At 41.9% G+C, this 27,365-nt stretch overlaps 1 protein-coding gene across 1 annotated transcript in view; it reads right to left on the reverse strand.

Moving 5' to 3' along the window:
- The window catches only part of LOC137348057 (unconventional myosin-Id-like), a 552,237-nt gene that overhangs the window by 311,813 nt on the left and 213,059 nt on the right, over nucleotides 1-27,365 (reverse strand). Inside the window, exons 15-16 of the mRNA XM_068013182.1 lie at nucleotides 23,931-24,097; nucleotides 13,024-13,231 (exon numbers count right to left, since the gene is read on the reverse strand). Of these exons, the coding sequence (XP_067869283.1) occupies nucleotides 13,024-13,231; nucleotides 23,931-24,097 (375 nt within the window). The remainder of the gene's footprint in view (nucleotides 1-13,023; nucleotides 13,232-23,930; nucleotides 24,098-27,365) is intronic.

Genomic DNA, 27,365 nt, shown 5'->3' on the forward strand with positions numbered 1-27,365 from the left:
TGCGAGATGCCTGTCCCAGAATATGGTATCGACATGATTATATTGATGCGTATATTGATAAAGTCTGTTGTCAACATTTTGAATATTATTATAGTCACGTTATACACTCGAGGCTTTCGATACCAATGATTAGTGGAGGTGGTGGTGGGGAGAGGAACAAAGCCAGCAAGGGGTCATGGGGGATAATTCTACATTGTCTGAATTGTATCAGTATTCTGGTGTGTGCAGTGATTTTCTGGTTTGCATCAGTCTGTTGCCAATTCGGAAGAGGGCATGAGGTAAATCTGGCTCAGGGTCTTTTGTATAGATGAACATAACTCTCATTTGTTATTGGGAGAAGTTCTGCTCAGATATCTTCAATGCGAGGCAGTAATACACGTACTAGGCAGGTCTGTGTTTTGTTGCATGGCAGGAAATTCAGTACAGTTATCCAAATATAAAACCGATTGCTTTTCTTTGTGTCATTGAATCTGCTCCTGCTTAATGTTTGTATCTTAAGGTCATGTTTTAACGAAATCATCACTGTTTGAGTACATACACCTCTGAAATGATTTATATGCATGCGCATTTGCTATTTCAGTAACAGGATTTCATATGGAAAGAGAGGAAGGCATTATTCAGGGTAGCACAGAGAAAAAATCCAAACCCTGCTTCTCTGCCACCCCGTTTTAATTACCTGGTAGCTCACTCTTGTGCCCCTCACCCACACTTCATATTCCCTTCAGCCCCAATCAGCATGACGCTGTCACAAGAAAAAAACACAGCATCGATCATGCACTCTAGTCACTGAAAATGGAAATCAGAGTAATTGTTTAAAGTCAGTGGAGCTTTGAGGTCAACCTCTTGACCTTTTGAATAATGACCTTGCATTTAAAATCCATTCACAACCAAAAATAAGCCATTGCTCCACACATTTTCAGGAGAACTGAATTAGCATTCAATTTATTTAGAAGATTACCTGAGCTGCAAGATGAGACCCACATCTGGCAGTGCTAACATTTTTATTCTGTAGTGAAGTGGAATTTTTCTTTTATAATTATTCTTCTTCCTTTCCTGCCCTCTTTCTTCAAGGTTAAGTATAGATAGAGATGATCCAATGGTCTGTAAACCTGTCAATTGTTGAGCTATCAGGATCATGGAGCGTCACAAGAAAAGGGTGAATAATTTAGGTTCATGTAAAATTACTTTAATATTCTGGAGCTTTATACATTTGCCTATAAAGGCTAGAGATTGAAACTTTGGAGAAGCTCTACTTGAGGGACTGCAGACGTTGAATTAGGGTTATGATCTTTGGGAAAGGTAAGCCAAAAGACCATTTCTAATTTCCACACTTCACCCAAAATAATTGTACATGACAATTTCCAACATTCATTATGCTTGATACTTTGGCTGGTAGAAAACTGACTATTCTGGAATCAATTTGAAAGGTTTGCCAACCTTCTTTCAATGCTGGTTTATAGCTTTTTTGCTCGCTTAGCTGGTACTTAATTTATGTATTTCCTATTAGAGTGAACAGGCTCATAACACTTGTGTATTATCCTTAAAACCAATTGTTCTCAATCATGTAGGAAGCGTGGCTGGACAATTAGTTAATACGCACCTAAACCGTACCCTGATAAACAAGAACTGATAAAAGTACTACTGCTAACATAGACATGGGGAGCTGCAGTTTGGGCAGAGGAAGCAATTAAAGACTTATTGCATGGGAAGATCAAAACCATTGTTTTCAGCTACTGGTCCCTTGCAATCATTTCGATCCACTTCCCTGCCATCTCACAGGCTGAACGTTGTGCTTGATCCAGAGCTTAGTTTCAAATGTCACATCCTCTAGAAAACCAAGACCACACACTTTTCCCAACTCCACTGCTGAAACATTTATCCATGCCTTTGTCACCTCCACAACCAGTGACTCCAACACAAGGCTTCCATTGCCCACTTTACATAAGCTCCAATGGATCCATATCTCAGCTGTCTGCACCCCATGCAGGTCACCCATCAATTATTTTGGCTCCCTGCTTGCCAACATTTCCAATTTAAATTCTTGATCCTCATCTTCAAATCCCTCCATAGTCTCGCTCCTGCCTATCTCAGACACTTCCTCCAGCCTTGCATCTGTACCCTTTGAACCTCTGAGGCCAGACTCTCCCTTCCCTTGGCCCCAACACGAGCAGCAGAGCCTTCAGCCACTTTGGCCTGACTCCCCGGAACACCTCTACATTTGAAAACTTCAAACCTATCTTTTTGATGTAGCCTTCTGTCACCTATCCTAATCGGTCATCCATAGGATGATACCAGTTTATCTTATTTTTCGATAAGGTACCTTGGGGCATTTTGTCTGTGAAAACTGCTTAATAAATGCAAGCTTTTATAAAACTGACTTACTGTTACAAACAGCTACCAGAAACAAACATAAAGCTCATTCAATTTGTATGTTTACAAAAAGAAATTTGAGTCCATTTCCACGATGAACAAATATTTCAAAATAGTTAAAATATTCAATGATGGACATAAGGAAAATGATTACAATCTGTGGAAATGTCATTATTATTGCCATTCTCCCTGGAGTGTGCTCAGGACAAGGTTAGAAATTCTGAATCAATAAAGTGCTCTCCCATCACCAAAAGGGTTTAAATGTTTTTTTCCTGCTCATCAGTTCTGTATGACTTGACTTCGAGCAATCTTGAAAAAGTGGCACATCCTGATAGGCCACCATCACTCCACTACAACTGGCTTAAGATCGATAGCTAGTTGGGAAAAGCCTGAGGCACAGAGCAATGGCAGATTAGCCATCTGAAGTAGCTGTTGATATGGACATTTAACAAGGGGACTGTATACTGAGTGAACACTTGAATGGTTCCTGCAGTATCCTCTGACATCACTGTGCAACATTCAGGTTCGGCAGTTGTGCTATATATTCTCTCGGTTCTGGCCCCTGTAAGATATCGGGGGCTGGGAGGAGATGGGCGGGTTAGAAAGGGAGCAGCTTATAGAAATGTTTGAAGAAGATATAAAATAATGGTGAACGTTTATTGCAGTGGTGCTTGTAATGTAGCCACTTTTGGCCCGCCTCGCTTTCACTTCTGGTCCAAGGTAAATTTCTGGCTACAGCCTATGATTACATAGCTGAGAACAGGAGCACACCTTATGGGACCACAGGCACAGCCTCCGACTGTACAGGTGCTGCAACATGTTAGAGTGCCTGCACCAAAAAGTTAATGATTATTCACTGCCAGCTTTCAGGAACAGCCTGAGTAAACTTTTGAAACACAGATCAAGCTAGACAACTCCTTCACAAACATTAAAACATTTGTGCATTTAGGTTTTGGAGTAAAATTTAGATACACCAGTAAAAGATCCCATAGCACTTTTTCTTCTAAGAAGAGCAGGGGTTTCCTGGTCAATTTTTAATCACGCAACCAACATCACTTAAAAAATTGTTTATCTGGTCATTATCACATTGCTGCTTGGTGGAGCTTGCTGTGTACAAAGTGGCTGCCACGTATCCTACAGTACAACAGTAACCACATTTCAAAGTGTTGTTGTCATTGGCTTTGGGATGTTATGAGGCTGTGAAAGTTGTTATTCAAATGCAATTTCTTTTCTTCATTTTGCATGGACAGTGAGCACAGAGCTAGAGGACTCAATTACAAAATTCACAAGCCTTGGGCAACATTAGAAGTTGGAGGAAATTTTCTTTTCCCACAAGATCTGTGAAATAGACTGCCAGAAAATTCTAGGTCAATCAATATCATTGACAAGGAATTGGGTCAATGCCTGCCAAGAAAAGAGATGAGTGTTATAGAGATATGAATAAATCTGCTTGGTTCACCTCGGGGCTAGAAAGTACAGAGATCCTAGGTGTGGAGAAGGCCATGATTGAGGTAGTGATGCGTGGACAGCAGTAAAAATGGCCTTGATGGGCTTTTCTTGTTTCAATATTTATGTTATCAGAGGTTTGCAGCAAAATTGCAACATGCTCCTTGTTCCCATGAAGGAATCAACACCTCTAATTAAATGGTCCCCAAACATGCACAATAGAAGTCAAAACATGTGCAGCAGAAAATCTACTTGATGGGGATGAAAGTTCTTTTTCAAGAGAAACAAAATAGAACTATAATCTTAAAAATGGAAAGAAGCAGGCTTACTGGAGCAAAAGTCAACCCAGGAGTGATGCGGAACAAAAAATGCACAGAAAGCAAGAACAAAAAATGGAAACGAATATCAGAACACGGCAGAACTAGTAGAATTGAAATAACGTACAAACTCAAAAACTGGAAGATAAACATGAAAGGTACATCCTCTCAATTGAACTTAAAATCATAATTTCCATTTGAGAATGTAATGGTTTGTTTAAACTGCCCACTGGGAAACACAAGCATTCAGGCAAGATGTATACGCCATTGCTTGAAAACTGCATATAATATTCCAGGTGTGGCCTCACCAAGGCCCTGTATAATTGCAGCAAGACATCCCTGCTCCTGTACTCGAATCCTCTTGCTAAGAATGCCAACATACCATTTGCCTTTTTTACCGCCTGTTGCACCTGCATGCTTACCTTCAGCGACTGGTGTACGAGAACACCCAGGTCTCGTTGTATATTCCCCTCTCTCAGTTAAGAGCCGTTCAGATAATAATCTGCCTTCCTGTTTTTGCTACCAAAGTGGATAACCTCACATTTATCCACATTATACTGCATCTGCAATGCATTAGCCCACTCACTCAACTTGTCCAAATCGCCCTGAAGCCTCTCTGCATCCTCCTCACAACTCACCCTCCCACCCAGTTTTGTGTCATCTGTATATCTGGAGATATTACATTTAGTTCCCTCATCTAAATCATTAATATATATTGTGAATAGCTGGGGTCCTAGCACCAATCCCTGCGGTACCCCACTAGTCACTGCCTGCCATTTGGAAAAAGGCTCGTTTATTCCTACTCTTTGTTTCCTGTCCGCCAACCAATTTTCAGTTCATCGCAATACACTACCCCCAATCCCATGCGCTTTAATTTTACACACTAACCTCTTATGTAGGACTTTGTCGAAAGCCTTCTGAAAGTCCAAATAAACCACATCCACCGGCTCCCCCTCATCACCTCTACTAGTTACATTCTCGAAGAATTCTAGTAGATTTGTCAAGCATGATTTCCCTTTCGTAAAGGGAACATATGGAGAGAGGAAGTATTAATGGGATTAGCATCCTCGAAAGTTGATAAATCACCAGGGCCGGATGAAAAGTACCCTAGGCTGTTAAAAGAAGCCAGAGAGGAAATAGCAGAGTCTGACCATCATTTTCCAGTCCTCACTGGATACAGGTGTGATGCCAGAGGATTGCTAACATTGTAGCTATGTTTAAAAAGGGAGCAAGGGATAGACCGAATAATTACAGGCCAGTCAGTCTAACCTCAGTAGTGAGCAAATTATTGGAATCAATTCTGAGACACAGGATAAACAGTCACTTGGAAAGGCACAGATTAATAAAGGATTGCCTGCATGGATTTGTTAATGGAAGATCTTGTCTGACCAAATTGATCAGATTTTCTGAAGTAACATGGAAGATTAATGAGGCTAGTGTAGTTGATGTGGTCTACATGGACTTTAGCAAGGCTTTTGACACGGTCCCACATTGCAGACTGGTTAAAAAAATAAAAGTCCATGGGCTCTAGGGAAATGTAGCAAGGTGGATACAAAATTGGCTCACTAGCAGGAAACAAAGGATAACTGTTGATGGGTGTTTTTGCGACTGGAGGGCTGTTTCCAGTGGCGTTCCGCAGTGCTCAGTACTGGGTCCCCTGCTTTTTGTGCTATATATTAACAATTTGGACATAAATGTAGGGGGCAAAAAGTTTGCAGAAGACACAAAGATTGGCTGTGTGGTCGATAGCAAGGAGGATAGCTCTAGGCTGCAGGAAGGTATCAATGGACTGGTCAGGTGGGCAGAAAAGTGGCAAATGGAATTCAACCCAGGGAAGTGTGAGGTGGCGCATTTGCGGAGGTGAAACAAGGCACTGGAATACACGATTAATTGGAGGATACTGAGAGGTGTAGAGGAAGTGAGGGACCTTGGAGTGAATGTCCACAGATCCGTGAAGATAGCAGGAAAGGTCAATAAGGTGGTTAGGAAGGCATATGCTTCAGATACTGAAGCAGTCCATGCCCACATGCAGCAACACCCGGACAACATCCAGGCTCGAGCTGGTAAGTGGCAAGTAACATGCACGCCATACAAGTGCCAGGCAATGACCATCTCCAACAAGAGAGAACCTAACCATCTCCCCTTGACATTCAATATCATTACCATTGCTGAATCCCGCACCATCAACATCCTGGAGGTACCACTGATCAGAAACTTAACTGCACCAGGCATATAAATACCGTGGCTACTAGAGCAGGTCAGAGGCTGGGAAATCTGTGGCGAGTAACTCACCTCCTGATTCTCCAAAGATTGTCCACAATCTACAAGGCACAAGTCAGGAGTGTGATGGAATACTCTCCACTTAGCTGGATGGGTACAGCTCCAACAAAACTCAAGAAGCTCGACATCATCCAAGACAAATCAACCCACTTGATTGGCACCCCATCCACCACCTTCAATATTCACTCCCTCCACCAATGGCACAGTGTGTACCATCTACAAGATGCACTGCGGCAACTCACCAAGGCTCCTTTGATAGCACCTTCCAAACCTGTGACGTCCACCACCTAGAACGACAAGGGCAGCGGGTGCATAGGAACACCTCCACCTGCAAGTTCCCCTCCAAGTCACACACCATCCTGGCTTGGAACTATATTACCATTCCTTCACTGTCGCTGGGTCAAAATCCTGAGCTCCCTCCCTAACAGCACTGTGGGTGTACCTACACCACATGGACTGCAGCGCTTCAAGTGGCAGCTCACCAGCAATTCGGGATGGGCAATAAACACTGACCTTGCCAGCGACACGCACATCCTGAGAATGAATTTTTAAAAATGTTTGATAACGTGCAGCCAGGTACACCCCTGATTGTTAATAAAATGCCATTAACAAAATCCTGAGTCAGGCTGTGGAGTATTGACAGTTTCCATTTGTTTTCCATAATGCAAGTATCGATCAGAATTGACCTTTTCTCCCTCTTTGGAGGAAGGAAAGGAAAGTGAAGACCAGTAGAAACTGAACACCGTATTTGTATATTATATTGCACATGAAATTTATAATGCAATCGTTATTCGCATTCCCCAGACAAAGGTTGGGGGGTGGGGATGGGGGGTGCACTGGAGGCAGAGCAGGATATCAGGACAGGAGACATGGTGCGAGAAGAGGATAAATAGTGATGGGGAAATATGGAAATCTGAGGCAGACAGCAGTCTGGGCTATTTCGGTCTGATTGAGAAGAAACAAAATCATTGCATCAATTGACACAGGTAGGAAAGAGAAAGGAGACAAATCAAAGTGTGGTTCAGTAATGCATGATTATGTGGAGTGCAAAATGATTAAAGGACTCCGGCGTGAAATTTGGATCACCAGCATCTGTTGTTTTGGCACCACAGGTGCCGTTTGGTGTCCAAAATGGCATCTGCAGTGTGAACACACTTTTGGTGCGAGTTGTGCTGGATGCCATATTGGTAAGGGCATTAGCGCAGGCAGAGTGAATGGCTGCTTCAAGTACGCAGTACAGGCAGATCGTGCACTGTTGATTTCATCCCTGTGGTGCCATTGTGGAGCTCAACACTCCAGCTAATGTTAAGCTCACCCAGTTGAACATGCATTCAGCAACAGGAAGGAATTACCTTCCACTGCCCCACCTCCCACCGACTCCCCACTAGCGCTATTCAAAGGGATCATCAGCTGCTTACATGTTTGTTGTTTTAATTCTACAATTTTTCTAGTTATTTTAAGTTGCCAAAGTCTACAGAGTGGTGTGGCAGAAGGAATTTGTGCTGACTTAAAGGCTTCTGCACAAACTAGTTGCTCCGAGACATGGGTTCACAAGTAGAACATAGCACAGTACAGGCCCTTCGGCCCACGATGTTGTGCCGAACCTTTAACCTACTCTAAGATCAAACTACCTACATACCCTTCATTCTACTATCATCCATGTACCTATCCAAGAGTCGCTTAAATGTCCCTAATGTATCTGCTTCTACTACCACCGCTGGCAGTGCATTCCACACACCCACCACTCTGTGTAAAGAACCTACCTCTGACATCTCCCCGAAACCTTCCTCCAATCACCTTAAAATTATGCCCCCTGGTGATAGCCCTTTCCGCCCTGGAAGTAGGCATCCCCTTTAGAATGCAGCATTAGGTCGAGAAGGAACAGAGGGCATGTAGAGCAGGACAAGCTTTAGAAGTGGGAGGAGGAAGGAGGGGCAGAAGGACTCTCACAGCAGGAGGCCATATCTACCCAGGGTGTATAGAGAACAATTCTCTACCTGAACCTCAGCGAGAAACAACATGCGCGACATCTGTGCATCAGTAAGAACAAATCACTGAAATCTGCCATGTGCTCCAGCTGCAACTTCAAAGCAGGACAAGGACTATATTGCCAGTGGCTGCAAAGCTGACAGTGGCAATGAACCATTATGCATTTAGCTTTTTCCAGGCTGGAGCTGGAGATATTTGCCACATCTCACAGATTGCCATTCACCGTTATGTAAGGGAGGTCACTGATGTTCTATATTCATTGAGCGCTAACTACGTTTCATTCTCTTCGGCCAGAGCGAGAAGCAGGCAGAGTGAGTGAATGGCTTCTCTGGGATTGCAGGGTGCCCTGGAGTTGCATGATCATCTCTTTGTGGGCACTGCATGTCAACTTTGCCCGATATTCTGAATGAAAGAGATTTCACTCCCTCAATTTCCAGCTGGTGTATGACTCTACACAGAGAATCATGGAGGTCAATGCTTGGTATCCTGGCAGATGTCATGCAGCCTTCATTCTGCAGGAATTCACTGTGCTAGCTGCATTTGAGCCACCGCAGCAAACCAAAAAGTGGCTGCTGGGCGACAAAGGCTATCTGCTGACCACATGGCTGATGACTCTGATGTGCAATCCACGCACACTTGTTCAAATATGCATACAATGAAAGTCATGCTGACACAAAAAATGTGAAGGAGCAGCCCACTGGCATGCTGAAACGACGCTTTCACTGCCTGGACCACTTTGGATTCATCCTGCAGTGTTCATCAGAGTGAATGTCAAGATTGTTGGTGGTCTGCTGCATGCCGTGCAACTGCACCATCAGGGGACAGTCCCTGCCACCAGGAATAAGGTGAGCAACTCAGGAGCAGGAGCAAACGAAGGAAGAGGCGGAGGAGGAAGAGAGGAGACAACCTAGACAATCTCTTTCTGCCTGGGCTGTCGTGATGAACTCATTTCAGTACGATACCAGTAACTGCATCCTCAATTCCCCATTCACCAACAATCCCACACATTACCTTCCCTATCACTGAGATGAGAGTGTGTGATGAGGGGTGGTGGAATGTGAGGAGGATTAGTTATGAGGACACTGTCATCTTCCAATGGTTTCAGAAATGGCCAACACCATCTCCTCCATCGAGGTGAGGACACACAGCCATGCCTCCTGCTGCCTCTGGTTGTGTGCCGCTTGTCCTCGGTGAGAGAAAAGTGTGTCAATGAATGTGTTGCAATCTGTTTGGTTGATGTGGCTGTCATGGTAGAATAGCTGGCAGTGTGTGCAAGCTGAGATGAGGTTGTGAGGCTTGGAGCAGTGCCACCTGTGAGGGTATGGTGTAGCATATGGATGATGGGGTATGAGCCCTGATTCTCAGAGATTGTTGGTAGCCGAGTGATGTGGGTATGGTGAATTGAGCAGTGTCTGAGATTATTGGTGCATGTGGTAGGATATGGCATTTAAAGATGCATTCACTGACCTTGACCGCTCGTGTGAGGTCACTGACCTTCTTGCGGCACTGCATCCAGGTCCTCGAGGCATTGATCTCCCTGGCTATCTACTTTCACTGCCATCTGAGCGTGCGCCTGGAGGGCTTCCCAACTCTGCAGATACAGGGCATCTCTCCTCCTTCCCACCACTTTCACCAAGGCTTCCAGTGCAGCACCTGAAAACCTTGGAGCCCACTCTCTCCCATATTTAGTCATTCTTTACTATTTCCAAGTCAGATTCAGCACTTACTGGATACTGCAATCCTGTGAAATAGCAGGCTGCACACAGTTAGTGTGCTGTCTGTATTGCAGTCAATTGGTGCAGATTAACTGCACATGGCAATCTCCACGCTCAGTTTCAGGGCCAATACGTTTAGCCCCCGCATCTCTCAATTTTTAAAATCATAACACCCATTAGTACAGAGTCTAGAGCTCTTGGTGAGCATTAATATCATAGTTTGCCAAGTAGGTGTTCACTGTACTGCTCTAGGCCAGTCTTGATAGTTTAAACGAATATTTTAACTGCTCAGAATAAATGAGCTCCTTATTCAGTGAACAGCCTCTTAATTCTTGTGTGGCCCGGGGTTCCCATTTCTTTTTGGTTTCTTGTATTTAGCACACAAACGTGGTGATAAGTGTAGTTGTACAAAGGGAGTTCAGTTCAACACAACATTAAACATGGCTGATATGCTGGAATGATGTATAGCAAAAGGGTCCAGGCTAAACAATTGGAGCAGCTCTGGAGAGATCATAACTAGCTGAACCTCCAACTTCAAGGAGATGTGTTAGAAATATATTCGCTTCTCAGTACTTAGGTCATTCTAGCATTTCTGCAGCATTCATTGTTAAAGCAAACTAATATATTTAAACTGTATCTAGGGGTGCGGCAAGTTGTTGTTGATGAGAAATATTGGTGAAGGGCCATGTTCCATACTGCAGGACATACCAAGTAGGAGGAAGCTAGGCAAACTAAGCAGCAGCAATTTACTAACATTAAGCTTTTAAAACTTGCATCTTCGGATGTGAAGACTGAGGAAGGTAAGAGGTTCTATAGTTGAAAGAAACTGGAAAAGAATACAAGAGTGCATGATGTCATGATTTCAACACAGGGAGAATGCGTGTCACTGACTGCACTTACCTGCATAGCAATAACAGACAAAACAATGGTAAGGATATCAGAGGTCCGCGCGCATGCCTTTGTTCAAGGGTCTCTCAAACCAATTTGAACAAATCTACCTGTGAGTGATTCAGCTCTAACAAAATAACTCAGTCTTTCATGCCTCTGTAACTAAACATACTGACTATTGCAAGTTGTTCTTTCATTTTAGGTTTTCTATCTGACTCTCCTTCCTCATTTCATCCCACTCCCTCCTTCCTCACTTGTTTCACTCTCCGCTTACTTCTTCCCTTCTTTCTTACCATTTTGCCTCCAACAGTTTTCTTTTTCTCTTTCCCACAGCACCAGTGCTGCTAGCTGAGGAGATCACAGGGTGGAGATAAGAGAGCCAGACATGTCTTTTAGTTAGTAAAAGTGACAGTAAATACAGCTGGCATGAGGGCTGCTGAAATAAAAACAGACAAGCCAGCTAATGCTAAATATTAGCCATGTCTTTCCTAATCATCCTGGACAGTGGTTGTGTTCAGAGTTATTTCTTCCTTAATCTGAAAGCACACTCTCAGTCAACACAAAATGGTGTAATAGAATTGCTAAATTAAACTGAGCTGGTCCAGATTACATTAAGAAAAGATTTGCATTATTGCTGATAGAAGTCCATGTTGAATTTACAAGCTTTTTTTGTAATTAGATCTGCTCTGTATCCCTACCTGTGTATTAGTGCACAGTATGAAACAGAGTCATTTAATTCTGTAGATATAAACATTGCTGGCGTATTACTGGGTTAGCCAAGTCTTGTGAACTATGTAAACTGTAATTGCCAATCGGAGAGAACAATAGGCAACATGAAATTCAGTCTCAATTTTGCAGCTTTTAAACAGTATTTGTGCTGATCCCATTAATCTGGAGGACTCGAATTAAAGTCTGTGGTTCCCTGAATTACAGTCAATGTAGCTGATTTTTATACAGAGAAAGTGCATTAAATCAAAGTCATCCCACACAGGAAAACCAGCAGGTGTGCGGTGAATGCCAGAATGCATTCATTAGTTGGTTTTAGACCAGCAGCAATTCAAGATGCTGCAACATTAAAGCTTAAAATTAAGAACAGACTCCCAAGGAAGTCTGCAAGCCAGCCCCTGGCCATTTGATATTTTGGGTAACAGATGTAACAGATTTATTTCTATATTCTTATCTCTGTTTGTGAACAATGGCCAGCACTGCCTTACAGTGAGTTGGTGGAGTTTGATGAGCATTGCATGTGCACTGGCAGCATGTATAACGACAGAAGTGCAAGATCACAATGGATTACAGGTGAACAATAACAAAGAAGATTATCTCCATGCTCTCATGCAAAACAGTGCAGATTACAAAGAATAGTTTCTTCAAGGAAGTGCCCAAATCCTGTGATTAGAAGCCTACAGCACCCAGAAAGGTCTTCTCTGAGATTCATGCCATAAAAAGAGTCCTGTACTTGAATCAGAGACAAGTTTTACAGAGATTCATGATAATGGTTTTTACAATAGGCTTGACAGCGTCATCAGATGTTGTATATCACTTGCCTGACAATCACAGTGCTCCCTTGCCTTTCTATCCCCACTGTACTGCCAGCTCAAATCTCTTTCTTGAATGTAAAAACTGGCTGTATCATGTCAGATTTAATTCTCAGTATTGCATCCTTTTGTTTGAGACAGAAATTGTAGATCTCGCCCTGCACTTTCCAAGTGTATTCCTATCTCACTTCACTTTATAACAAAATATTCAGATTTTCTGAAATGTAGAAATTTTGCTTTATAATATTCATTACAAGTGGTTTATTTTTTTTTTTAAAAAGATTTAAAACTACAGTTGCTTTGACATGGATCTTGGAGGAATGTTTACTTTGCAGAGTAATTTCCAATAAAAATAACTGGATTGTTATGCTTCATCATGTCGAAGATAACTTTTACTATTCCTATATTTAAATAATTACATTATCTTTCGCTTTGACTGGTGGCAGAGCTGTTCCACACTCTAACAACTCTTGCTCATACCTTCTGCAGGAAGAGGACGATCCTTTCAATCATCTGTGTTCGCCGATCCTCCAGAGTGAACAATGTTCTTGGAGTCCGAATGAAGAGTTTGGTCTTCCCGTAAGCCACATCGTGCTGAAACCCGCAGCACTCTACCAACTTCTTCACAGCCTCTTGATCAGATCGCATGTCATGGTTTGGCCACGTGAACTCTGAAATCATCTTATACCTGGAAAGGTAGTGGGAAAGGGAGCACTTATGACTGTCTATTACAAGGATGTGAAAACAGCAACAAAACTAATGAACTTCAATGCATTAAAAATCATCTACATTTATACTTAAACTTGTAGTAAGCTTCATTTGGGAAGCTTCATTTAGCTCATCAGTCATTGGGAAAATGCTAGAGTCCATTATTAAGGAAGAAATAGCAGAACATTTAGAAAAACATAATGCAATCAAACAGTCAACATGGTTTTATGAAAGTGAAATCATACTTGACAAACTTGTTAGAGTTCTTTGAGGATATAACAAGCAGAGTGGATAAAGGGGAACCAGCAGATGTAGTGTATTTAGATTTTCAGAAGGCGTTTGATAAGGTTCCACATAAAAGGTTATTGTTCAAAATAAGAGCTCAGGGTATTGGGGGTAATGCGTTGGCATGGATTGAGAACTGGCTAATATACAGAAGACGGAGAGTCAGGATTAATGGGTCTTTTTCAGGTTGGAAGGCCATAACTAGTGGGGTGCCACAAGGATCGGTCCCAGGGCCTCAACTATTTACTATCTATATTAATGACTTGGAGGATGGGACACAGTGTATTGCATCCAAATATGCTGACGATACAAAAATAGGTGGGAAGGCATGTTGTGATGAGGACACAAAGAATCTGCAAAGGGATATAGATAAGTTAGGTGAGTGGGCAAAAATTTGGCAGATGGTGTTCAATGTGGAAACGTGTGAGGTCATCCACTTTGGTAGGAAGAATAAAAAGGCCAATTATTATTTAGATGGGGAAAGACTACAAAATACTGCAGTACAGAGGGATCTGGGTGTTCTTGTGCATGAAACACAAAAGGTTAGCATGCAGGTGCATCAAATAATTAGGAAGGCAAACAGAATTTTGGCCTTTATTGCTAGGGGGTTAGAGTTTAGAAATAGGGAAGTCTTGTTACAACTGTACAGGGTGTTGGTGAGGCCACACCTGGAGTACTGCATACAGTTTTGGTCCCCGTATTTAAAGAAGGATATACTAGCATTGGAAGCAGTTCAGAAAAGGTTCACTCGGCTGATTCCTGGGATGAAGGGGTTGTCTTATCAAGAACGGCTAAACAGTTTAGGCCTTTATCCATTGGAGTTTAGATGAATGAGAGGTGATCTTATAGAAACATATAAGATTTTAAAGGGGCTTGACATGGTAGATATTGAAAAGATGTTTCCACTAGTGGGGGAATCTCAAACTAGGGGACATAGTTACAGAATAAGGGGTCACACATTTAAAACTGAGATGTGAAGGAATTTCTTCTCTCAGAGGGTGGTAAATCTCTGGAATTCTCGGCCTCAGAGTTGTGGAGGCCAGGTCACTAAACGTATTTAAGGAGGAGGTAGATAGATTTTTGAAATCTAAGGGAGTCGAGGGTTAGGCGGAGCAGGCCCGAAAGAGGAGTTGAGGCCTGGGACAGATCAGCCATGATCTTATTGAATGGCGGGGCAGGCTTGAGGGGCTGAATGGCCTACTCCTGCTCGTTTGTCTTATGTTCTTATGATGTACTTCCATAGTCAAATGAAGATGATGCACCAGCAATCAATATGAAGGAAGCATGCCATAATTCCCCCTTCATTATTGGTTTTCTGCTGTGACTCTAGCACTTCCATTCTTAACACAATTGTACTACTCACCAAAGCATTATAGCAGACTGTTAGGCTTTCATGCACATTCAGTACCAGTTTGAGTTACACAGGCAACAATGACTGCAATCTTACAACCCTGACCCTGGTGGTTGCTCGCAGACCAGAAAGCAATTAATATCAGTGTCCACCGGCAAATCGCAGATACCCCATAAACTAAACTAAGCTTTCTGTTTGTCATTTAGCTTAACAGCATGGAGGCTAAAAGGCCACATATAAAGTTAAGTCAAAATATTGCCAGCAATTTTCATATTTCTCAATATGTGTATGATAATAGATCCTGAGTTAGAATCTATTCATAAATATGGTAACTGCCCCATGAAAGTCATGAGGACTAGAAGCTCAAACAGTACTATGATGACTTAGCTTCTAGATCCAAATTTGCAGCACACGTGGGCCATAATAGCATACCCCAATGCAGCAATCCTCCTCTATCACCTGATGATCACTTATGTATAGCGAAAATGAAAACAATTGGCTGCAGTGAACTTATCCTGCCACCTCTTGTTCCAATTTTCTGTTCATCTCGGAGAGGTTTAGAACCCACATAATAACATTTTATTTGGTCTATTTTTGTCCTGTTGCATTGAGGAGCCACACATCAGTAATCACCCCAAAAATTACTTCATCTGTAACACTGGTAGAGCCAGATGGGGAAGGGAATAGACATTAGCATAATCCTTTTGGCTACAAGTTGGGTTTTACCATAGTTTATAATAGCAAAAACACAAAAATCAAAAGTTCCATTGTCTGCCATCAATTTTTGTAAGCCCCAAAAAGATTGGTTTGTCTAAATGCGTCCATTTGTAATGATATTACTGTCAATGGCAAACTGGAGTTGACAGGGGAATTGACATGGGCCCTATTTTCTCCTGCGAATGAGATATTGAGAGTGAATTATACACTGGATCAGGCCTCACATCTCAAGAGAGGAAAGGCTTGACTTCATGAGCTGAACCATCAGGCTGGTGACATGGATTTTTCACAGTTTTTGTTTATTTAAAACTACCCTTCTGAGTTCATCTCAGGAATATTCTTAGAATCATACAGCACAGAAGGAGGCCATTCAGCCCATCATGCCTATGTTATTATACAAAATAGTAGACAGACACTATTACGCTTTATTATGCAACTATTATGCTTTGCATTTCATGTTTGATGCAGTTTGAAAATAGAGATTTTAAGATTTCATCTCGATATAAGATAGAGAAACAAAGAAGGACTTACATTTATGTAGCACCTTTCATGACCTCAGGGCATATTTATTTATTTATTTTTTTATTTAGAGATACAGCACTGAAACAGGCCCTTTGGCCCACCGAGTCTGTGCCGACCAACAACCACCCATTTATACTAACCCTACAGTAATCCCATATTCCCTACCACCTACCTACACTAGGGGCAATTTACAACAGCCAATTTACCTATCACCTGCAAGTCTTTGCCTGTGGGAGGAAACCGGAGCACCCGACGAAAACCCACGCGGTCACAGGGAGTGCTTTACAGTCAGTGAAGTACTTATGACGTGTAGTTAACTATTGTAATGCAGGAGGAGGCAGGAGGTAATGCGCGTGTAGCAAGGTCCCACAAACAGCAATGAGATAAATCACCAGACAAATATCTGTTTTAGGCGTTGGTTGAAGGATAAATTTGGTTCGGGCACCTGGGCGAACCCCTCTGCTCTTCAAATTATGCCATAGGATCTTGAACATTTACCTGAGGTTGGGCCTCAGTTTAACACTGCATCCAACAGTGCAGAGCTCCCACAGTACTGCACTTAGGTGTCAGTCTAACAAATATTTAATTAGCATGATGCACACATTGGTGATATGCAAATTTCATTTAAGGCTTATATGCGAGGCTCTCTAACATTCATGGGTGGGTAAATTAATTCAAGATATATGGAAATATTGAAGGAAAGGAAGAAGAACCTCCAGCAAATTTGTTGGTCTATTACTTTACAACTTAATAGGACACTGTTTCAATCCACCCTGCACATACAGGTGTTGTAATGAATGCAGAATTAAGTCAGGGCTCCCAGTGGTCTAGTCACAGGTAAAGGCACCAAGCAATATATATGAAAAGGTCCCCGATTCAATTCCCAGCCATAGAGGGATTTGAAAAAATGGATGAGAATTTTAAAAATTGAGGTGTTGCTTAACTGGGAGCCAATGTTGTTCAGCCAGCACAGGAGTGATGGGTGAATAGAACTTGGTGTAATTAAAGACATGGGCAGCAGAATTTTGGATGACCTCATGGTTATGGAGTGTACAACCTGGGAGGCCGACCAGAAGTGCATTGGAATAGTCAGTTCTGGAGGCAACAAAGGCATGGATGAGGCTTTCAGCAGCAGATGAAGGCGGGACGGAGTTGGGCAATGTTACAGAGATGGTACTCGGCCGTCTTGGTGATGGTGCAAATGTGGTTGGAAACCATTGGTATGAATAAAAAAAATTGGTCGGGTTTCATTCGCCTGAATTCTATCCAGCACTGGGAAGCACAAATTAGGCAATAGGAGCATGTTGGGCAAGAACAAAAGCAGACTCAAGCTGTCAAAGAAGCTGCCAACACATAGTCTCGGCTCACACGTAGCCAACTTTGGCAAAGTAGTGAAGGGCGGGGGAACTGCAGTCCCTGCAAATGTCTTCAGAACATAAGGGAGAGAAAATCAAAAGAAAAAGGCGGCAGAATTACAAATCCACAAATCATTGCAGTATTCCTCCAAATTTGCGGGCCTTTTATTTAAACTCAAATACAGAAAATCAAAACATCAGCAAAAGAATTACACTGATCGAATGATGAGTTCAAATTTCCATCTTGAAGAATTAATCCGTGTTGCTTGCTGACTTGTACAACCATTGTGATATTACAACGCACAATTATTCCATGCTGTATTAGAACACATTGTTAATGCATCCCAGCAGCCTGTGTAGTGGTGACACAGAGCACCATCTGTTTCATTATTTTTTGATGTTGAAGCATAATAATTAGCAGCCTGTATCAGTGTATTTTGTCACATGAAGTGAACCTGCATTTTAGAAGCACACACTATAACAAGAGTGAATGATCACCGGGAGTTTAAAATGTGCATCCATGTGTAACTGGACAGAGATCTGCATTTGCACAATACTTAAAAAAAATGCTAATGTTCAGTGTGCAATGATGGGTGCTAAATTAATCTTTGTATTCTTTTTGTTTGCGTTTGAGCAAATGAACATGAAACAGCAATCCTGTGTTTCATTTTACACAGTTATTAACACAAACAAAAAATGAATACAGGCCTTACCGCATATAGTGGGAGCTTTTGCGCTAGTGATTTTCCACTATACGTGGCAAACAGTACAACTATACTCAATTGTAGGAATGAGATAACTCTTCTAGTTGTTAACAGCACAACGAACAGCTGACTGAATCTGTCCTGTCTCCACTTTCCGATTGCCGCCCGTAATTGTCAACAGCTGATGGAGACTTCGGGTGGCTTCAATTAGCTGTTGGCGCTGTTAACTACAGGAGTTATTTCATTCCTACAATCTAGTACGACTTTACTGTTCACCGTGTTGTTAACAGGAGGCAATCAGAAAGTGGAAACTTATGGCAGTTTCAACTTTTGACTGCTTCCTGAAGTTGTAAAAAGTGCTTCAAACTGATTGCGGATCTGGCGTTTCCGGAAATTAACGAAGGTTTTAAATTGATAAGTACTGAACTGCACAAAGTAGTTGGCATATTTAGTAAGTATTAAGTTGCGCTTTTGTAATTGACTCCAATGGTAATGACAAACAGTTAGCATGATTTACCTGATATAGGGGACTGTCCGTGATTAGTGTGGATGGTGTAAGTGGTGGGGTCTGTACCATCAGAAGCACTTGTCAAGCCGCGTTGAAGGATACTTTTCAGGACCTCCCCAATGGCTCAGTGTTTATACCAAGTAGCTTAGCCATTCTCATCGGGAAGGGCTCCAATTCGATCTCAGTTCTGTGCTAAATTAGCTGATTTCAGGTGGGGCAGTGAGCATGTTACAGTTGGTTATAGGGATTAGAGAAAATAATGTGGGCAATAGTTGGAGTGAAGTTAATTTATAGAGCTTTATGCAGGACTTGCTCAATTTTTCTTGGTATACAGGGTGGGGGTTTAACCACGGTCAGAAAAAATCAGAAGGTCAAGGAGTTTCGATTTGCATGAATCGGGAGCTGAACAATTATCTTGCATTTCAAATCAGGGTTAAAAGAAAATGGAAATCCATATGGGGAGTAATTGACTGATTGAATAGATGTGTGTGGGACATAATAGGCCAAGGGTTGACTTTAATTCTGAGCCTTTACTTATTGATTCCTTACTTTAATTCGAAGCAAAAAAATATGGAAGAATATGCTCTATATTTATACACCACCATTACTCTTTAAATAAAAAGGGTGTTCTGTCAATTTATAGAGTGTAGCCTTGTTTTTACAGCTATCTAGAGAGACGGTATTCTTAACCTTTAACATGCAATATTTATTTTAATATACATTAAAGTCTTATTGAAAATTATATTAATTGTTCCATAAACTTGTCATGCATTGTTAAATTCAGAAGGACAATTCACAATTTTTTTTAATCTGAAGAAATTACAAAAGGGATGAGTGCTTATCAGTCAGTTCCCAGATCCTGATCACTGCCCAGCACCTCTGCTGCAAAGTGTTGTGTGGACATCAAGTGAGTATCTGGCTGAGATCTCCCCTCATGGTTTAATAGCCTGCCAACACTCATGACAAAGTGCCTCTTGGGTGAGGTACTGCAGTGTTGCCTACGTCTTTGGCCCCAGAGTCTAGAGGGTTAAACTACGAGGACAGATTGCATAAACTTGGCCTGCATTCCCTTGAGTATAGGAAATCGAAGAGTGATCTGATCAAGGTGTTTAAAATATTAAAAGCTTTTGACAGTTTCTCTCTATCAATTCTATTTCTTCTGGTGGGCTACTCAAGAACAAGGGGACATAATCTTAAAATAAGAGCTAGCCATTCAGGAGTGAAATCAGGAAACACTTTAACACGAAAGCCTAGTTGAAATTTGGAACTTGCACCATTAAAAACAATTGGAGCTTTCAAAACAGAGATCAATAGGTTTTCGTTAGGTAAAAGTTTCCAATTTTTTCAAAATTTATTCTTGATGGCGAGCATTTTTTGCCCATTCTTAGTTGCCCTTGAAAAGCTAGTGGTAAGCTGCCTTCTTGAACTACTGCAGTCCATGAAGTGAAGGTTCTCTTATAATGCTATTTAATAGTGTGTTTCAGGATTTTGATCCAGCAATGATGAAGGAACAGTAATATATGTCCATGTTGGGGTGATGTGCATCTTAGAGGTGTTGCTGGTCCCATGCACCTGCTGGCTTTGGTGGTGGAGGTCCTGGGTTTGGGTTGCATCAAGGGATAGGGAACAAATGTGAAAAATATGCAGTTGAGATGCAGATCAGCCAGGATCTAACTGAATGGCAGAATAGGCCAGAGGAGCTGAATTATATTCCTATATTAACCCATGAAAAGCCATTGCATTCAGGACAGATGGGAAACAAACTGGGTAAAAATGAAGTAAAACAGGCCCATTATATCTATGTGATAATTAAGATCTGGCTTTGTTAATGAATGATATTTACAATTCATTGACTTTTTCAGAGGAATAATTCAGGTTCCACCCTGCAATGCACTGACACAGTTCAGGCTCAAAAAAACAGATGTGATGGTTAGCAGTTGTGCCACGGACACATAAACAACCAACAGATTCACCCTCATATCACAAATCCACTAGTGCTGTAAACAGCTGGCCTTCTCAAGCAGCCAGACCTGAATGTCACTGATGGGAAAACATGCCTGATTAAATATATAAGAGGGTTTTCTGTAAAACAACTGGTTGAATACTTCAAAATCATTTCCATCATCAAAATAAACCCTCAGCAAATGTACAATTTAAATAAATTAAATCATTTATTTATTTATCATGGTGCAAAACTGCTAGGAACAGCAGTGGTGAAGCGGAGAAAAAAGATCAGGGATTTTGTTAAGCGTGCTGTACGTGTATTTAAATTATCCCCAAAATGTGAATTTTACGGTTTATAAAAGTATTAATTTTGATCGGAGGAATGTGAAAGTTGCTTGTGGGGAAGTGGGTGGGCGTCTATCCAACAAGACTAAAATGACATGAAAATCTGAGGGAAAAATTGAATGCAGTGTGCCCCCATCGCAGGATGCCAACATTTCAGTACAGAACTGAGGGAGTACTGCACTGTCAGTGTTGTTTTTCAGATGAGACAGTAAATCACAGCCCCGTTTTCCCTCTTAGAGGGATGTAAAGATCCCATGGAATCACTTTGAAGAGGAGAAGGGAAATTCTCCCCAGTGTCCTCAACAATATTTATCCCTCAATCAACATGTTAAAAAAAGATTATCTAGTCATTATCACATTGCTGTTTGTGGGAGCTTACTGCGTGCAAATTGGTCACTGCGTTTCTCGACATTTCAACACTGACTACACTTCAAAAGTATTAGGGGATATTCTGAGGTCACAAACAGCACTTTATATCTGATCTACCTTTCTTTTTAAATGTAAGTAGCCCAACAGCACAGATTTCCTTGTGCAACACTAAACCCTTCCATGGGTGAGAAATGTACAAGCTCCTACTACTCAAAACTCAGCCTAGTCACAAAGAACTGTATTAATTTATTGCGGAATCCTAAGATTACTTTCCCCGTTAACTCAGTGAGCTTTGCCAGTATGTAGCTGAGTTCCACAGACCAGGATGATCTCAGGTAACACCCCAGACTGTGCTACGGTAACTGATCTCATCTGAAGTACTGCAGAGGACTCCCAATGCCTCTGTGTTAATGAAGATGAAAAGTACGGGATCTGATCAACATCCTGTGTCACCTTCTGGGAGTGAGCACAAGAACACAAGAAATAGGAGCAGGAGTAGGCCATATCGAGCCTGCTTTGCCATTCAATGAGATCAGTGAGCATCATCTTAATATTGGAGCTATTAATATTGGAGATCATCCTGGTCTGTGGAACTCAGCTACATACTGGCAAAGCTCACTGATGCAATTTAGGAGGCAAATCAGGAAGCATTTGTTCCACACAAAAGATCGGAGAAATCTGGAATAACTCCCTAAAGCCTATGGATGCTAGGGAACAATTGGAGCTCTCTAGACTTCAGATTAATAAGATTTTGTCAGGTAAAGGTATCAAGGAGCATGGAGTGTTAGAGGAGTTGAGGTACAGATCGTTTAATTAATACAGGTAAGGGCAGCACAGTGGCGCAGTGGTTAGAAACGCAGCCTCACAGCTCCAGGGACCCGGGTTCGGTTCTGGGTACTGCCTGTGCGGAGTTTGCAAGTTCTCCCTGTGACTGCGTGGGTTTTCGCCGGGTGCTCCAGTTTCCTCCCACAGCCAAAGACTTGCAGGTTGATAGGTAAATTGGCCATTATAAATTGCCCCTAGTATAGGTCGGTGGTAGGGGAATTGTGGGGATGTGGTAGGAATATGGGGTTAATGTAGGATTAGTATAAATGGATGGTTGTTGGTCGGCACAGACTCGGTGGGCCGAAGGGCCTGTTTCAGTGCTGTATCTCTAAATAAATCAGTGAATGGTGGAGCAGGCTGGAGAGGCTGAGTGGCCTACTCTTGTTCCAATACAATGAAAACTTCCATTTATAATAATTTAACATAGTAAAATGCTCCAAGGCATTTTACAGGATGTTATCAAACAAAATTTGACACTGAGCCAGATAAAGAAGGATTATGGCAGATGATCAAAAGCCTGGTCAAAGAGGTAAGTTTTAGGAAGCATCTTAAAGGAGGAGAGAGGTGGAGAGGTTTAGGGAGGAAAGTCCAGAGTCTACGGCCTATGCAACTGAAAGCATGGCAGCTAATGGTGGAGCAATTAAAACATGGGATGTGTAATCAACACCTCCTATTCCAGCACTCTCTCAATGGGTAAGAGATACTGAGAGTACTATGCTGCAATAGCATCTTTGTACCAATCCAGATCAGTTGGAAGTTACATTGCAAGTGATAAATACTTTCACAAACTTTCAGTAATAGTAGGGCTTTTGGATATCAGCACCTAGTTTACATTAAAAAGCAGCTTAGTTGCATTCAGGCTTTTACATCTCAATACCCTTGCTTTCTTCAATATGGAGCAGTAGATCAGCATGGTCCATGAATTTCTGCACACTAATTTCAATGACATACGTCCAGTGACCATGACTGCATGCATAGTGGCTTCAACTACCTCATGTGTTTATTTTTTCTCCGCAACATTGAACGTTATTTTTCCAGCACATGCTCTTCTATGCCTTGTCAATATTACTGTTCCATGACCTTCTGAATGACTCTTCTGAGTTCATTCCAGTTCGCAATCTCCTCAGAGAACCCATTTCTACAAAGAGCTCCATCTAGTGGTCCAGCTGGTAAGTATGAAAGGTATCAAATTAGGAAACCCAAGGCTATAGGCATTTCTATATCTGTTAGTTTTATGACTGCAACAGGCATGAGGAATTCCAACTGTCAAAGGGACATAATAACAAGAAAGAGCTAAACTCCATGCCTCTAACTACATCCTGACCTTGGCTTTTTCTGGTCCGAAGTGTGGTCATTAAAGCACAGGAAAATATGTTACCACTTCCAATTGGCTCTCCAACATGACTGATGCCACATATAAAGCAAATATAAAAAGCACTCGGAAGATGTGAGTTTCAGTTTGAGCACTACTGTCCTGGGACCCAGGATCAATACAAACCTAACTTTAATGTTAATCAAGGCTGGGATCTGTAGGGTTGCTACAGGATCCAACGGAGGCCATCTGGCTGGCAGTCTAACATTCTGAGACTAAAGGTGCCAAACAGTCCCAATCTATACATTAAACATCAGATCCAATGTTTTCATTACTCATGTTTGATGATTTAATAAAAGGTATGACAACATTATAGGTGTTCTATAATTAGCTATACTACTTTTTTCCTCACAGCAAATCAGATTTGATCATATATATTTACCTCTGAAGGAATCTATCGTAAGTCTGTCGGTAAGCGAATCCTGCCCTTCGAACTCGCACGTTTTCCATTAAACCTAAATATTCCACCTGGTGCTGGCAGCGCTGATCATCAAACAGCAGCGGTGATTTCTGCTCATTGGGCTTGATGCAACGGACATAGTAGGGCTCCTGCCAAAGAGAAATGGACATCTATAAATTGCCATATATAATGGTAGGAAACATTTTTGATGCGATTGTTGACCAAACTTTGTATGCCATTGGTGCTAATGAAAAACTATGCATGTTAGGCAAGTCTCGTCTTTAGGTTAGGTACCACTTATTGCATTGGTGCTAATACAATACAGCAAAAATTGCACAAAAGGCAATATTGTTGTACGATACTCTTAAACCATTACATCAAATTGTTCTCACCATCTGTACTCTCCAGTGTTTGTATAGCACATAATTCTGTCTCCAGAAGCACCCCAAATGCTTGGAAGTTGATATTTATACTCCCAGATATTTTGCACAGTTCAAGGAGCGAGAATACAAGTATTTTACAAATCCATCCATTAAACGCCACTGAAATCACTGGAATTTGTTCTCAATAGAATTACATAGAATATATATATGTGCAGAAATAGGCCATTTGGCCCAACCAGTCCATGCCAATGTTTGTACTCTACTCAAGCCTCCTCCCATCCTTTCTCACCTAACTCTATCAGCATTACCTTCTATTCATTTCTCCCTCAGATACTTGTTTAGCTTCCATTCAAATGCATTGTTACTATTCATCTCAACTATCCCTGTGGTAGCGAGTTCCACATTCTCACCACTCTCTGGGTAAAGACGTTTCTTCTGAATCCCCTATTTAATTTCTTGTTGACCATCATAAATTAATTAGCTCTTCCCCACAAATGGAAACACTCTCTCTGTGTCTACTCTATCAAAATCTTTCATAATTTTAAAGATCTCTATTAGGTCACCCCTCAGTCTTCTCTTTCCAAGAGAAATGAAGTTCAACCTGTTCATATACTAATAGATATAAATTCACATTTCTGATATCATCCTTGTAAATCCTTTTTGTATCTTCTCATAATATGGCAATCATTTTATAATATGGAGTTAATGTAACTCCAAGTGTGGTCTAACCAAGGTTTGATACAAGTTTAGCATAGCTTCTTTACTTTTCAATGTTGTCCCTCTAGGAATAAACCCAAGCGTTTGTTTTTTTAAATGGCCTTATTAATCTGCATCTGCTTTGAATGATTTGTCTATTTGCAGATTCCTTTGGTTCTCTACCCCATTTACATTTTTATTTTCCAATCCATACACAGGCTGGAATTTTACTGCCCCCCATCGAGCAGGCTGGTGGCGGGTGGGGGGGGCGGAGGAGAGATGTAAATTTGAGAAGGAGGCAGGGGGAGCGGGGCGTTCACAGAGCCTTCCCGCCCCCGCTGCAACTTTACACGGGGCGGTGGGAAACGGCCTGCCCGCCCCAGGCCAATCAAGGTCCTTCAGTGGCCAATTACTGCCACTTAAGAGCCTCCTCCCACCGCCGCAGGTATTTTACTCTCGGCAGGCAGATGGCAAAGTCCCCATTAACACTATCAGGTAAAACCTGGCGGCCTTCTTGCGGACTGGGGGGGGGGGGTCCTTCCTGATCGGGCACCCTGTGCCCCATGGAGGGCCGCCCCCGAAGCCCCAACTGCCCCCACCGCACAGCACAAACCCCCTCCCTACCCGCGAGGCTCCAAAAATGTACCGCTATTCCAGGGCCGTCCTTCCTCTATCTTCCAATGGGTGGGTGTAGTCCCTTCAGTGGCCATCACACCCGGTGGCACTGCTGGGAGTAAGAACTGCTGGCCCACTGATTGGCCAGCAGCTCCATTAGGCAGGACTTCCTGCCTCAAGGAGGCGGAAGTTCTGCCCAAGGCCAATTAAGGGCCTGGAGAGCAAAAAATCCCGGCGTGGCTCCCCAGGCCTGGCGGAGGTGGGCGGGGCCTCCTGCCCAATGTAAAATTCCAGCCACAATGTGCAGTAAAATAGACATGTGAAGCATGCAAGTATCATGACAAAAATGCAGACATAAAACAAAATAAAGTATATCTAAACTGTACAATTTAACATGTATAATTCATTTCCTAGTACTCATTAGTAGCTCAGGGAATAACATTAAGCATTCTGGAAACTGAATCTAATGTTGCACTTTGGAGTGATCTTTCAATCACTAGATTACAAGAAATATTTTGTTACAATTAAAGCTTAAAATAATTCAAACTCCTGATAATGTTATTAGATTGCCCATGTGGCATTGGCTAAAACAAAGGATAAATTAATGTACTGCACTTCAAGAAAGTCATCTAACACAAAAGGAAAGAACTGGAGAAAATAAATTGGCAAATAAAAATTGGAGAAAGAAAGAAGCATACAGAACATGAATTATTGAATGCAAATAATGAAGCAAGAGAAACTCAAACAGAGAAAGGGGGAGGAGGGGAGAAAAGAGAAGTGGGGAAAGAGAAAGGAAAAGGGGAACAGTAGAGATGAAGAAAGAGAGAAAGGAGAGAGAGGAAAAGAGAGGAGGGGAAGAGAGGAGAGGGAGGGCACAGGAGAGGACGGGAAAATAAGGAGTAGATGGAAGAAGTGAGACAGCATAAAATGGGGGAAGAGCAGAAAAAGAAAGCCAAGAGGAAACTGAAAATCTATTCAAGATCAAAAACAAGAATCCTGGAACCTGCTGTCTTGAAGGGTTACACAGAAAACATTCAAACATTCTCAGATACATGCTACACCGAACTACATTTTTGTCACTTTGTTTTTACATATGTAAAACATCTGTGCAAGTTTGTACCATTTATTGAAGTACATCATCAGAACTACTTAATTTTTTTCCAATTTTAATCACTTATTAAAACAACTTAGACATACTACTTTTGTATACTGATATAGACTATTACAGATAGTTACAGAAAGGGAGGCCAGCTCGCAGAATGAGACAGGGATTTGCATCAAGATCTCTCTAGGACAACTGCATCAAACTTTCACTATTTTACCAAATATTAAGCAAGACCAGAAATTAAATATGCTGGATCAGTCCAGGATGTTGTTCAGGACATGATTTATGCGCAAGGGAGGCATGAAAGGTCTCTAATATTTTAGGGACGGTGGCGTAGTGGTAATGTCACTCAGGTAGTAATCCAGAGGCCCAGGCTAATGCCTTGGGGGCATGGGTTCAAATTCCACCATAGTAGTTAGTGGAATCTAAATTCAATTAATTAATAAAAATCTGGAATTGAAAGCTAGTTTCATGGCACTATTACTGAGACTATTATCGACTGTCAACCCATCTGGTTCATTAATGTCCTTTAGGGAAGGAAATCTGCTGTCCTTACCGATCTGGCCTACATGTGACTTCAGACCCACAGCATTGTGATGGACTCTTAACTGCCCTCTG

The sequence above is a fragment of the Heterodontus francisci genome, chromosome 33, assembly GCF_036365525.1.
Source record: "Heterodontus francisci isolate sHetFra1 chromosome 33, sHetFra1.hap1, whole genome shotgun sequence".
NCBI lineage: Eukaryota > Metazoa > Chordata > Chondrichthyes > Heterodontiformes > Heterodontidae > Heterodontus > Heterodontus francisci.